Source organism: Poecilia reticulata, linkage group LG15, assembly GCF_000633615.1.
Source record: "Poecilia reticulata strain Guanapo linkage group LG15, Guppy_female_1.0+MT, whole genome shotgun sequence".
NCBI classification, from domain to species: Eukaryota; Metazoa; Chordata; class Actinopteri; order Cyprinodontiformes; family Poeciliidae; genus Poecilia; species Poecilia reticulata.
Window position 1 is genome coordinate 4,564,310 of NC_024345.1, and position 12,611 is coordinate 4,576,920.

General features: G+C 41.4%; 2 protein-coding genes across 2 annotated transcripts in view; one reads left to right on the forward strand and one right to left on the reverse strand.

The window, feature by feature from the left end:
* lrpprc (leucine-rich pentatricopeptide repeat containing) overlaps positions 1 to 2,175 on the forward strand; it is a 68,332-nt gene extending 66,157 nt beyond the window's left edge. Inside the window, exons 37-38 of the mRNA XM_008428723.2 lie at positions 619 to 761; positions 1,911 to 2,175. Of these exons, the coding sequence (XP_008426945.1) occupies positions 619 to 761; positions 1,911 to 1,967 (200 nt within the window). The 3' untranslated portion in view covers positions 1,968 to 2,175. The remainder of the gene's footprint in view (positions 1 to 618; positions 762 to 1,910) is intronic.
* Positions 2,176 to 3,473: 1,298 nt separating this feature from the next.
* Positions 3,474 to 12,376, reverse strand: abcg8 (ATP-binding cassette, sub-family G (WHITE), member 8). Its single transcript, XM_008428720.1, has 13 exons — positions 12,294 to 12,376; positions 11,471 to 11,572; positions 11,217 to 11,364; positions 9,703 to 9,941; positions 9,478 to 9,610; positions 8,439 to 8,708; positions 8,173 to 8,326; positions 7,304 to 7,402; positions 7,029 to 7,228; positions 5,777 to 5,853; positions 5,302 to 5,569; positions 5,092 to 5,219; positions 3,474 to 4,289 (listed from the first exon to the last, which is right to left on the reverse strand). The coding sequence occupies exons 1-13, from the start codon at positions 12,336 to 12,338 to the stop codon at positions 4,152 to 4,154; spliced, it is 2,001 nt and encodes a 666-aa protein (XP_008426942.1). The 5' UTR covers positions 12,339 to 12,376; the 3' UTR covers positions 3,474 to 4,151.
* Between the last annotated feature and the right edge of the window lie 235 nt (positions 12,377 to 12,611).

Genomic DNA, 12,611 nt, shown 5'->3' on the forward strand with positions numbered 1-12,611 from the left:
ATATTTAGATGCATTGGGTCAAATTTGACCCATAAATTATTATGGGTCAAATTATGACATAATATTCCTCATTTTGGAGGAACGTTCCCCTTAGCATCTTCCACATCTTGGGGGAATCGGTGATGTGAAGCAAACTCATGTGAGGCGTCAAGAGGTAGTTCTGTCGCTTGAGCCTTTTTACATTTTGCCACATTACAAATAAAGGAAATGCAATTTTAATTTTGACCAACAAAAAATGTAAAAGCAGCAGCATTAATTTCAGCTCATCTCCTTGAGTCTGTATTTCACAGAGCCACCGTTCGTTGCTCCTCTTCTGTGGAATCTGTTCCAATTTATGTTTAAACAAAAAGTTTAGCTTTCTTGCAAAAATCATGTCTTGCCACATATTCTTAATTGAGGTCTGAACTTTGACTAGGCCATTCAAATGCATAAATCAATGTAATGTTAAGGGTTGTTATCTCTGGGTGAAACAAAAACTAAATAGTTTCCATTCCATCTATGTCCTTCTCCATATATTCACTTGAAAGCAGATTTTGTCATGTTTTACTTCTCTTAGCCAACTTCCTACTCATCTGTTTCTCCCCCCACCTCACACTCTCTCTCTCTTTCATTTGGCAGCTCTGGATAAAGACCTGCGGTCGGCCAAGGCTCTGTACGAACAGATGCAGAGTGAGGGCGTCGTCCCCGACGATCTGTTCCTCAAACGGCTAGCTGTGCTCTACCGCGGGGGTGGAGAGACCGCGCCCTTCCCCGAGCCCCCCGTGAGTGAACAAGGAGCTGATCCAAACCAGAACAGCAAAACATGGGACATATTTGATTCAAACAAACGAAAAAAGATCAAACTGTTTGCATGAATTGCCTCTGATTTCATTTATGAGGGCAGGGGGAAATAACCTGCAGATGTGGAGTTTAGGGGATAAAATGGAGAGCAAGAAAAGCTTTGCAGCTCACTTTTACTTCTGTTTAACCGCTGATTCTCGTGAACATTTTCGGAAACGCACCTCGAATAGCTTTGAGCCGGGGCCCGCTCTTGTCCACCTCGCAGCTGTAACGTGAAGAAGCAGACATGCAGCCGGCGGTCGCCGCGCCACAGAAATAGATGTTTCAGCAGCATTTGATGTGTGGACCCAAGAGCCGCCGACTCTTACCTCCCCATCACTCACCTGCAGGACCAAGATAGAAGGAGAAAGAGATGAAGGTGGAGGAGCTGCTGCATAATTCAGAGAGTGTCAGCGTAGCCAAGAGAGGCCTGGCTGTATAAGCAGAGGAGACGGGGAGAGTGGCAAGGAGAGGGAAAGGTGAATATTTATACTCTTTAGAAGTTTCTACAAATAGGTAAAAAAAAAAAAAAAAACGGAGAAAACCCTCCTGTAACTTCTCCATATCAAGGTTTGAGTAACTTGTCTTCTGTTGTGGAATAAACCCGACCAAAAGCAAACAATGATTTCCTATAAGTTTCTGAAACTCTGCCAAGATCACTCTCTCTGTTTACGTCCAGCGCAGCCGTTTATCGGCATTAATTACCGCATTAGCGAGCGAACGCGCCGTTGTTGGGAGCAGCCATAATCTGCAGAAAAACTCTCACCTTCGTTCCCCCGACTGCTGTAAAAAAAAACAAAAAAAAACACAACACTCTGTTTGGATCAAAACACTGATTAATTATCCAGGAACAAGAGGCAAAAGAACGGAAGTGTGCGTTTGGGGAGCGAGCTACAAATCCCTGATTTGTGTATTAATGGGGATTTAAAGATGAAACGAGACAACCTGGTTGGAGGATGGAGGCTGTTCAGTCCGACCCAGGAGGGCCACACCGCCTACTTTATCAAAGATGCAAAAAAATCGAAACAAAAACACTTATTTTTTGTGATTATTCACTCGTCTAACTTTATTTCTCTTTTTACCTTTTCCAGGAGACCTTTAAGTTTTACGCAGAGAAGTTGAGAAAGGAAGCCACCCCCAAGGAATAGAGTCACCGCCGTACCGCCGAACCAATCCCACCATTTAGTTGTCTTTTTTTTCTTCTTGTTTGTCTTTTTTATAAGTTGTTGGAAAAAAACTGTGGAAAAATGTGTTGCAACTGTTTTAGCCTCTGTCCGCTGTAATGACTTTAAGGTTAATTAAAATGTTGAATGTACAGAAGTATTTATGCTAATAAACGATGAGGGGTGAATTGAGTCTGTTCTGGAATGGGGTTTTTATTTTAATTTTATCACTTTTGTTGCTTTTTGGTCTGGCTTAGTGGAAAACACTGAAGATTTGTTTACACATTTTTGTGTATTTAACCTACAAACCGAAGTTGAAGTCACAAAACTTGCGAAACCTTTTTAAAATATGATTTTATATGAATATATAGATTTGTATCTAAGGATATTTCTGATTAAATATATTCTTATAGCTGCAACCAACATAAAATTCTCAGCATGTCTGCGACACCCCGTCCATTCCACATGTACAGAGAAATTAAACTTTCTCTCCATAAATTATATTTAAAAAATTAATGGAATAACTGCAGAAAAATATGAAATACGTTGAGAGAGTGAAGAGAATTATTTATCCAAGAGAAGGTTCTCACTCACCACGCAAGACTCCACTGCTGAAGGAAACGCCATGTTGACGCTGCTTTTAAGTTTCCTAAACAACCGTTAAACATTTTGAAAATACTGGGAGAATATAGTTTGGTCAGATTAGACCAAAAATTAATGATGGATGTTGGTACTATTTCCGTACGCAAGAGCTTAGAGACTTTTATTATTGGACGCATTTTTATTTGTCTTTAAACACACAGCTGACATGTTTGGACAGCGTGCTTCCATCTTCGTCCGACGTGTCGGTAGGTGTCATAAACAGCTACTGTCATAATCACGTTACTGGGTGACGTGATTTTTGACACGTCACCCAGTAACACCTCAGCTTTTGTCTGACACCAGAAACACAAAGTCCCTGTTGATTCTAAATTCATTATTTAACTGAACATTTTTGAAGTATCCCTCTGGCTGATCCGTTTTAGCTCCAACAAAAAGTTAGTGCCGCTTTGGGACGCTGTCTGCTGCAAGAGGCTACAGGACTGTCTGCATCAAGAAATTCCTGACAAATTCATAAATTATCTTGTATGTTGTTTTTATAATTCTCAGAACTTCTAAAATTTTGGAAAACGTCCTGCTTTCGATGACCTTTCTTCACCTCTTTGCCGGACTGACTGAAGCCGCCTCACACTCTCTGACCCGTCTTCTCTCTGCTCGGCATTCTTTGCCCCGCCCTCACATATTTCAGTTTCATGTCATTTAAGTTGTTGGCGCTATCAAAGGGCAGGCGTTAGATAACACAACCTGCTGTTCCCAGAGAAGATCTGGGGCTGCTTGATGTCATTAAGAGCAAATGTAAAAAATAAAAAAAAATCGTTACCTAATGTCAGCCAGGACATCTTTTAAGAGGATAGATGCTGCAGATGTTTCCAAACACAAATATACACACACTTCAGTTGAGCAATTTGATTTAATTCTTAATTTGGACCTAAACTGCAGTTGTCGGTTTAACATGCAACTTTTTAACCTTTGCACCAGTGCAAAAGCGTATACCTTACATAACTACACAAAACGTACAAGTTTTTAGGGTGACTTGAGGAAATCTGCGCTAGACAAGCTTTTACTGCTCTACATACCGACACACATTGTTACAGTAAGCTTAAAAAGCTCCCATAAACAAAAAAAAACCCCAAAACAAACAAAACTGTTTTAGAAAATGGAATAAGCAAAAGCTGCAGATGGGATATCTGCCAAGGTAGCGCTCCAGAAGGGGAGGAAAAGCAAAAGTAAATCTGGACGTTGCGGTACTCTGCTGCCATCCAGCAGCACACAGTGGTACAGAAACAACTCATTTATCTCACAGCAGGAAGCAAAAACAGAAGCTACTCGAATAACCGTACAGGATTACATCCAAGATTTCAAACACTGTTCTGAAAATTTCAAAGCAAAACTTTTTCCTCTCAACTTTAGCACCCAGACATGAAACAATAACAGCATATAACCCTGAATGTTGTGTGTCGAACCAGTCGAACGTCAGTCTACTTTCACAAAAAAAATAATAATAATCCTATGTGGAGTAAATGAAAAAAAAAAAAAAGAAAAGTGTGCGGACGCGAGACGTCTCTGTTTTCACCAGTCCTGGCTGGACTTCTGCTTGATGAATTTCAGGCAGACGTAATACAGCACCATGAAGCCGGAGCACACGGCCACCAGCACCAGGTAGCAGGAGAACAGGGGGTACTGGTTCAGTTTCATGGCCTCCACCACCTGCAGGACAAACAAACGACTTTATCCATTTATTCTAACCTTTCAAAGCTCATCGTCGTCTGTCTGTTAAGAGGCTTTAATTGTAAATGCAGCGGTGGGCCCTTATCGTATCGTTTATCACTTATCGTGAGAATTTAGATTCATCATGACGTATCTGAATTTTGGATTTTAAGAGTTTTCTCCTCTGCTCAATAAAAGTATAGATGATTATTAATTTGTAAATATGATTAAATGCAGTTACTGTGAGCAGTTTAGTGACTCGGATCACTCCTTATGTGACCGGAGTCCCAAAGAATCGTTTTACGATGGGAGTGTTTTTTAAGAGCAGCGTTTGTTTGTGGGGCGTCGAATGATGTGTCATGCCATCACTGCCATACTGTCACCTAAAAGAAAAGTAAACAGTTCTTATTGTCACTTTTGTCGCAATCACGATATTTTCACAAAATACCGTGATTAAACTTTTAAGTTCGTTTCGGCCAGCCCTATGAGTGTGAGTCAGCAGTTTTGCTCCAAAACTGTAAATTCAAATTCAAAAATACTTTATTGATCCCAAAGGGAAATAAAACGTTGTTGTAACTCGTGTTAATTCAAATTTGTCAAAGAGTTATTGTAGACAGCGACGGTTGTTGGCAGGAAATATCTCCTGTTGCAGTCTGTATTACAGTGTATTTGAAGAAGCCTCTGACTGAAGACATTGTTTTCCCAAGATGGTCTCATGAAAAGGACGGCGGGGGTTGTCCATAATTTTCTTTGCATCGTCATCTTAAGCGCACAGTTTGAATGCGGCGGCGTTCCCACTCACATGTATGCCGTCAATGTTGAAGGTGAAGTTTCCTATGGTGACCGGGTATTTATTGCCCCTGAACTGCACCTGCAGCATCCCATCGAAGCCCCAACGCATGAACGAGGCGTACGAGAGCCACGAGGCCACTGGAGAGGAGAAACAAACATCATGGCACACATTTCATCACGTTAACATCCCCACACGACAATTCTGTCGCCTCCTCCTCACCCAGCCACATGTTCTCCAGGCTGATGACGAAGCCTCCGGTCAGGTAGAAGACGGTGAACAAGGCGTTGCCCATGAAGGCGGACGTCTGCAGGGTGGGCAACGCGGCGGCCACAAACAGAGCCATGGCTCGGCTGCCGTAGACCATCAGCCACACCAGCAGAAAGAAGAGCAGGAAGCGGTCCGGAGCCTGGTTAAGACCCGCTAACCAGTAGATGGGCAAACCGTAGACCAGGGTGAACACACAGTGCTCTGGCAGCTCCCCCAGCACCTGGAGGACAGCAGACGGTCTGTTCAGTAAATACATACAACACTCTGAAAGGTAGGGGATAATATACAGTATATACATGGACACAAGTGTTGATCCTGGCTCGCGTACAGAAGCTCTCGTTTCACATTCCAGCACTGGAACGGCATGGAGCAACAGTGACCCCTGCAGGAGAGAGGGGACATCTCTTCAAGGCTGCATGAGGTTTACCTTGGCAAAGAAGTACGAGGTAACAGAGTACATGCCGTCCTCCAGCTCGTGGTACAGCATGGCCCGCTCCGTGTGACCTGCAGGGAACGTCACTCAGTCAGGCTACAGGTCAGAGTTCAAGTTTTTTTTTTCCTTTGTTTTAAACTAGATTTAGATACGAATTAATCCCACAAATGCTGTGTTCAAATAAACACCACTATGTCTGCTTATGTCTTCTGCTGAAGACATAAGCAAATGTGATTTTTATATATATATATATATATATAATCAGTTGTGTTTTGTTTATGTTTTTTGTTTTGTTGATTATTCTTCAGTTTTCTTTCTTCTGGCCGATTAGTGAGATGAGATGGCGGGTCTGGTGGAGATATTCGATGTTTCTATGTAAGTGTGAACAAAAGTGGAAGCAGATTGTTTTTTTTTGTTTTTTTTGTTGTTTTTTTTTTTACCATGGTTAAACCAGGAGCTAAAAAGGAGAAGATTTCCGCCAAGTTTTTCTAAAACTAAATAAGTTTTAAATTGCCTTCCATTTCAAAAATTGTAAAGTAATAACTTGAGAAATAAAGGCGGTCTTGGATAAGTTTTCATAAAAGTGATGAGCCTTTTGAAAAATTCATTAATTTTATCTTTAAAAATTCTCGTCAAAACGCGGCAATGATTACTTTAAGCGATTCAAAAATCAATATTATTGTTTTACTTGATTTCTGAGCTTTAAGAAAATATTTTTAATAAAAAACATGTTGCTTATACTGGAAAGACGTCTCTCTGTATTGTTTGTGTAAACAAGTAAATTTGCTAAACATCGAATAAAGGTTTTCAGTTCTGTGAAATAATAATAATCACATTATTGATTAATTGCATCACATCAGAAAAATTAGATAAATTAAACATTGACCCCAGAATTGAATAATTAGCTCATCATATTAAGTTTTCATTTGTCAAAGCAGGAAAAAAAAAATGCTAATTTAAAATCACAAAGTTATTTTCAACAATATTTAAGGCAAGGATCTATTAGTAAGATTTCTGGGTAGATTGTGAAGAAAAATGAAGGAATGCTGCCGAAAGTAAAAAGCAATAAACATTCCCTCTCTCTTTATTAAACTGAAAGTTTTTCTCGTAGCATTTTGTGCTTTAAAACACTAAAATGAAACCGTTTAAACCCAAGACCACCCAGCTTCCTGTTGCTTTTAGCGCATCATTTGAAAAGCGAAAAGGGACTTTACGTTTTAAGTGAGGGATCCACATGCTTGCTTACATTTAGCTATGACGTCCAGCACCACAGCGAACGGCGTGAGGGCCCCGATCATGTAGAGGAGGGCCACCGTGTCCTGAATGTTCAGCCGCTCCTCTCCGGCCCCGTAGTACAAACATCCGACCAGCAGGGACATGAGCAGGGCCTCGAAGCCTCGGACCAACAGGGACACCAGGTCTCTGAAGTCGTTGGACATGTGGCGCCTGAGGGAGAGCCACGGTTAGTGTCTGGCTGTTCCCCCCTCCTCCTCCCGGGGATTCTGGGATGCGTCGCCTCACCTGATGAGGGTGGTAAACTGCTGCAGCTCACCGGGCAGCTTGTTACGATCTCTGGAAATATTAACCACTTCTTCTCTGTTTCTGCTCGGCTGCTGAGCGCTGCAGAGGACACCCAGGTTATGTTGAAAAGACATCCATCTTTTAAAGCCTTAAAACACGTTTGGGGAGCAGCAGCGGTTTCTGATAGGGGCGAGGTGGGCAGACGCCCAGGGCGGCTTCTCCTGCAGGGGCAGCATCAGCTGCCACACTAATACACAGTTTTGCAGTTAAATCTGTACCTTATTGAAAAGTAATTATTTTACGAAGCACAGGACTTTTTATAATGGTTGTACAAATGAATATGTGTTGAAGTACAGCAGGGTAAACTGTCTTCTTTAAAAGCACAATATAGATGTTAATTTGACAGTGGAGCAGTGAAATTTACCTTGATCAAAATGCAACTGTAGTACAAATGATGTAAATGTTTGACTGACGGCGCAATTTATTTTACTTGTATTTATTTTCTACCGTACTTATTGTTTTGTATTTGTATTGTGTACTTTTAACTGCATTGCCTACGGCATGTTTGTGCCTTGCTATGTGTGTTTAAAGTATTATTCTTGTTTCTTCCACATGTTTTGAAATGGAAATATTAAAATAAATTTTGAGTGTATCCATGGTGATACATGGTTATCTACATGATGTCGTGGTGGAGCACGTAGGCCCAGGGCACCAATCAAGCTAGGACCGGCCCTGCCACAGAGAACTGCTAAAGTTTGCAACCACAAAGCTGGTTCTGACCCGAAACGCAGGGGAGGACAAATAAAAAATGATAAATGCAGAATGACCCAGAGTTTGTTTCGTCAAGCTACAGATAAAAGCGTGCCTACCTCTCTATGTACGCCGCGCTGGTTTCAGCTGGTTTCCACATGTGGTCGTTGCTGTCTTGAACCTTTTCCTTGAACTGCTCGGACAAAAGTCTGGACCGCTCCAAACACTCGGCCTCACGCTCAGGACTGCGCCGGTCGATACTGATCAGATCAACTGGACAAAAACAGACCCTTTGGGAATATTCCCACTACATTTCTGATTACAAGTTATGCTAAAAAAATTTTTTTAAAAAGCCAACAAGTGAAGTTTTGACGCTCAGACTGACCATAGAAGTCGGAGGGGTTGCAGAATCGTGGGCAGGGGTGCCCAAGAGCGGTGAAGTAAGGAACCATGTCGCGCGCCGCACCAAAGTAGACGGCTGAGCCAGAAGAAAGCAGGACGACGAGGTCAAAGAGCTGGAAGATGTCTGACCGAGGCTGGTGGACCGACAGCAGGATCAGGCGGTTCCCCTTGGCGAGGCGGGACAGGGTTATGACCAGGTTGTGGGCCGTGAAGCTGTCCAGGCCCGAGGTGGGCTCATCCAGGATTAAAATACCTGAACGAAAAAAGAAATGCAATCAGTGTCTGTAAAAAGTGGCACCGCTCTTTTAGACCCTTCCTGGGTTTCAGGAAGGGTCTAAANGATGTTGTTTTATTGCCGGGCAATCTCAAGTTAGGTGGTCCATGAGTGTTTGTTAACTGGTTTTAGTGGTCCTCGCCTGAAAAAGTTTGACACTGTCATGAATGGATGTTGTTGTTTTTTTTAATCTTCCAAAGAAAACTTTTAAGATCACATCCCTCTGCAGTGACCGTTAGTGTAGATAGCCAAGATATATTTATTTGAGTAAGACAACAAGGTCTTAACACCTCTAACAGTTTTAAAAAAAGTGAAACAGAGTAAAAACATATGAAGTTAAAACACGGCAGCACTTTCACCAGTTTGCTAAATTTATCATAACAGATTTAATATGTATAGACAGTGTTTAACTGGGAAAAAAAACTCTTACTGCTGAAGTAACTTATACCTGAAATATTGAATGTAGCTCTTGAAACTAAAATTTTATTTTGAGAAAAAATATATATACTCTGGTCTATTAACATCAGTTTGAATCCTTGGAAAGTGTTTCCACTGTGAAGTTAGTCACAGCCTGTAAATCCTCTGTAAACACACAGAAAAATAAATGTCGGCTGAAACAATGTCTACTTCAGCAAAATTTAATAAGAAGAAGAAAAAAAAAAAAAGAGAGAAATTTTTGTGTTTTAAATAAACGTTAAACGTAAAACCAGTGCGTTTAATAAGATGTTTAAGGTTTGGTTTCTCTCACCAGGGTTCCAGAGAAGCTGAACAGCGATACTGACTCTCCTCCTCTCTCCTCCAGAAACCCCCCTCACGTAGTCGTTCCCCACCCTGGTGTGCGCACACTGCCGCAGCCGCAGCTCTGCGATGACATCATCCACCTGCAGCGGCACGAGTCACAGTTTCCTCATTAAACACGGCCCGCCATCCCCGTCACGTACTTCAGGTGAAGACGTGAAGCGGCCCGGCTCACCCTCTGGTCCCTCTGGTCCTGAGAGAAGTGGGAGGGGAGCCTCAGCTTGGCCACGAAGCAGAGGGTCTCCCGCACGGTGAGGTGAGGGAGAAGCCGGTCGTCCTGGCGAACGTGAGCGATGCTCTTCTTCACCAGCTGCGGCGTGTTGGGCTTCCCGTTAATCAGGACGTGACCGGAGGTCATTCTGCCGCCCTCGTCCCGGCAAGTTATGATGTCCAGCAGGGAGGTCTTCCCACAGCCTTGGAGGGGAGGAAGTGTGTGAAACACGCCGCAGTTAGAGCGCAGAAAGGAAATATGCTGCAGATCTTCTTTAGAGGAAATGTTTTTACTTGTTATACTTAAAACCTTCAACTGGGGTTGAGCTAGAAAAAAAGTTGTAGCTAAAGTATTTTTGACTGCATTTCATACATATTGAGTTGTTGTTTTTTTGTTTTTTTTTTTGTCATATCACAACAAACTTTAATGTGTTTATTTGGATTTTGTGTGATCGGCCAACAGACAGTAGCTCATAACTGTGAAGTGAAAGAAAAAGGAGCTGTGCCTTTCTACTTTTTATTTATTTTATTTTTTTTTACAGTTGAAAATCTGAAAAGTGTGGCATGGATTTGCACTCAGCTACCATGACTCAATACTTTTTAGAACCACCTTTGCTACAATTAATCCTGTAAATTGATAAGCATGATGACTACTTGATAAGCACATCCAGAGGCTGATCAAGATTCTAGATACTTTTTTTTTCTCTTCCAATTAAAGTCTAAAACTGGACATTTTCTCTGTTCTTTGCAAAGTAGCTCAGGCTCAGTCAGACTGCAGCACAGAAAGTGTTTGTGAACATCAGATTTAAGATTCTCAAATGGATTTATATCTGAACTTTAACTGGGAAACAAAAACTCTGCATCGATCCTTCCATTTCCAGGATTGCCCCATATTTAACTCCACTCAAAAAAAAAAAAAAAAAAACATGTCTTATTTTTACACCATTTCATAATTATGAAGTACTTTGTGTTGGTTTATCATTAAAATCTCAATAAAACACACTGACGGGTACAAAACCTGAGATTTGAATTCTCATGCACGGCACAGTTAAGTACAAAAAAAAACATTTTTCTAAAGTGACTGACTAATAGAAATGAAAACAAATTAAGATTTTTTTGTTTTGTTTTTAGCAACCCTACCCATAGAAAAATGCCAATAAATCACATTAAAGATTACATGGACTGATGCTTTTTTTTAATGATTTTTTTGTTGTTGTTTATTCACCAACTTTTGAAATGCAGAACAGGATAACTCCAGGTGAAGAAAATTTAGCTCAAACAAGATAATTAAATCAGAAAGAGACTGAAACTACAAAGTGTAATTTAAGCAGCTTGTGGCTCTAATTAATAATCTGCTACTCTACATGGTGCCTCAGGGTTGCAGCTCTGGTAGAAAGGTGGAACAAACAAGAAAAAGGCCTGGCAGCCTGTGCTGCAGTTAGAAAAATGATTTCAAATCCCAGCGTGTCGCTGCCTCACCCGAGCTGCCGATGACCGCCAGCATCTGACCGCTGCGGACTCGCAGGCTCAGGTTGTTGATGGCCGTCTGCTTGTTCCCCTTCACCTCCCATGGCAACTTGAACTCGGACAATTTCTCATACCAGGGAATCTGAGCCGATGTGTCCACCTGGACAAAAAAAAAAACAAAACAAAACAAAACAAAGATTTAGACATATTCAAGAGCCCAGACGACATGCATCGATGAAAAGGTGGAAACGGTTTAAGAAGCGAACCTCGTAGTGCAAGTTGGTGACTTCCAGCTCATTGCACTCTCCGCTGTAGGTGAAGTAGAGACTGCTGTCCTCGTCGGACGAGAACAACTCCGTGTCCGTGTGCTGTCACAAAGCAGGCAACTCACATTGACCATCACATTCACACATATATGTAAATATAAATATACATTTTTTTTCCCCCATGTATAGTAACTCGTGTAACTACAAAAAGGTAGTTTTTTAAATCTACGTCGCTGGTGTGTAAAGAAGCAGACACGACTCTTTAAATTTCATTTTCCCTTGTTTATTTTTGCAACATTTCAATCATCTAAATAGATTTCTATTTCATCTTCTCAATGTTTCTCAACTTACACGTGCAAAAATCGGTTCCAGTTGTTTAATTCAAATCTGACAGCCTTCTAGACTCGGTCTGTTATGTGTTTCAGCTTGAGTACACATATTCTGTGTGCTTTTCGCATGCATCTGTTTGTGACTTTGTGTAAATAGTTGCTAAAGGCCTCCTGTGGGCCAGAAGTCAGCTTACCAATATTTTGGCAGTTTTTAATCAAGCGTTTAATAGTAAATAGACTACTGCAAAGATCTGAACAACATGTGACATTTGAGCAGATAACCAGAGCTTCAAGGCCCAGAGGATTCAAGTAGATTGTTGATTACAGTGTTAATAATTCAAACAAAATAAAGCTAAAGGTGCTCTTATTTAACACGCTTTTGATCAATAGTTAGAAGGAAACCAAACCGAACAAGATTGGGAAGTAAATCAACATCAAATTTGGGATTAATTTGAATTTTAAGAGAGAGATTGGCTTTTTCTGTCCTGACTGACCTGTGAAAAGTTGTCTATGTGTCTCAGGCCGGTTTCTGCGTCCATGATGAAGCAAGCTTCGCTTTTTTTTTTGTTTGTTCCTGTTAAACTCCAGTCCAGCTGAAGATCTCCCCTGAAAGCTCCTTCTTCCTCAAGTCATCCAAGTTCATGTCGTGTCAGTTCTTCGGCCGCTTCGTCCCGCAACTTATTGCTTTCGTGGAAGTAGCCTCATGATGTGAGGTCTGTCGAGTGACTTGGAGTCTGTGGATGGACTTAACCTGTCTGAGTTTTTTTTTTTTTTCTCTCCCCCTTTCTTTGCACAACTCCAGATCAAAGTTC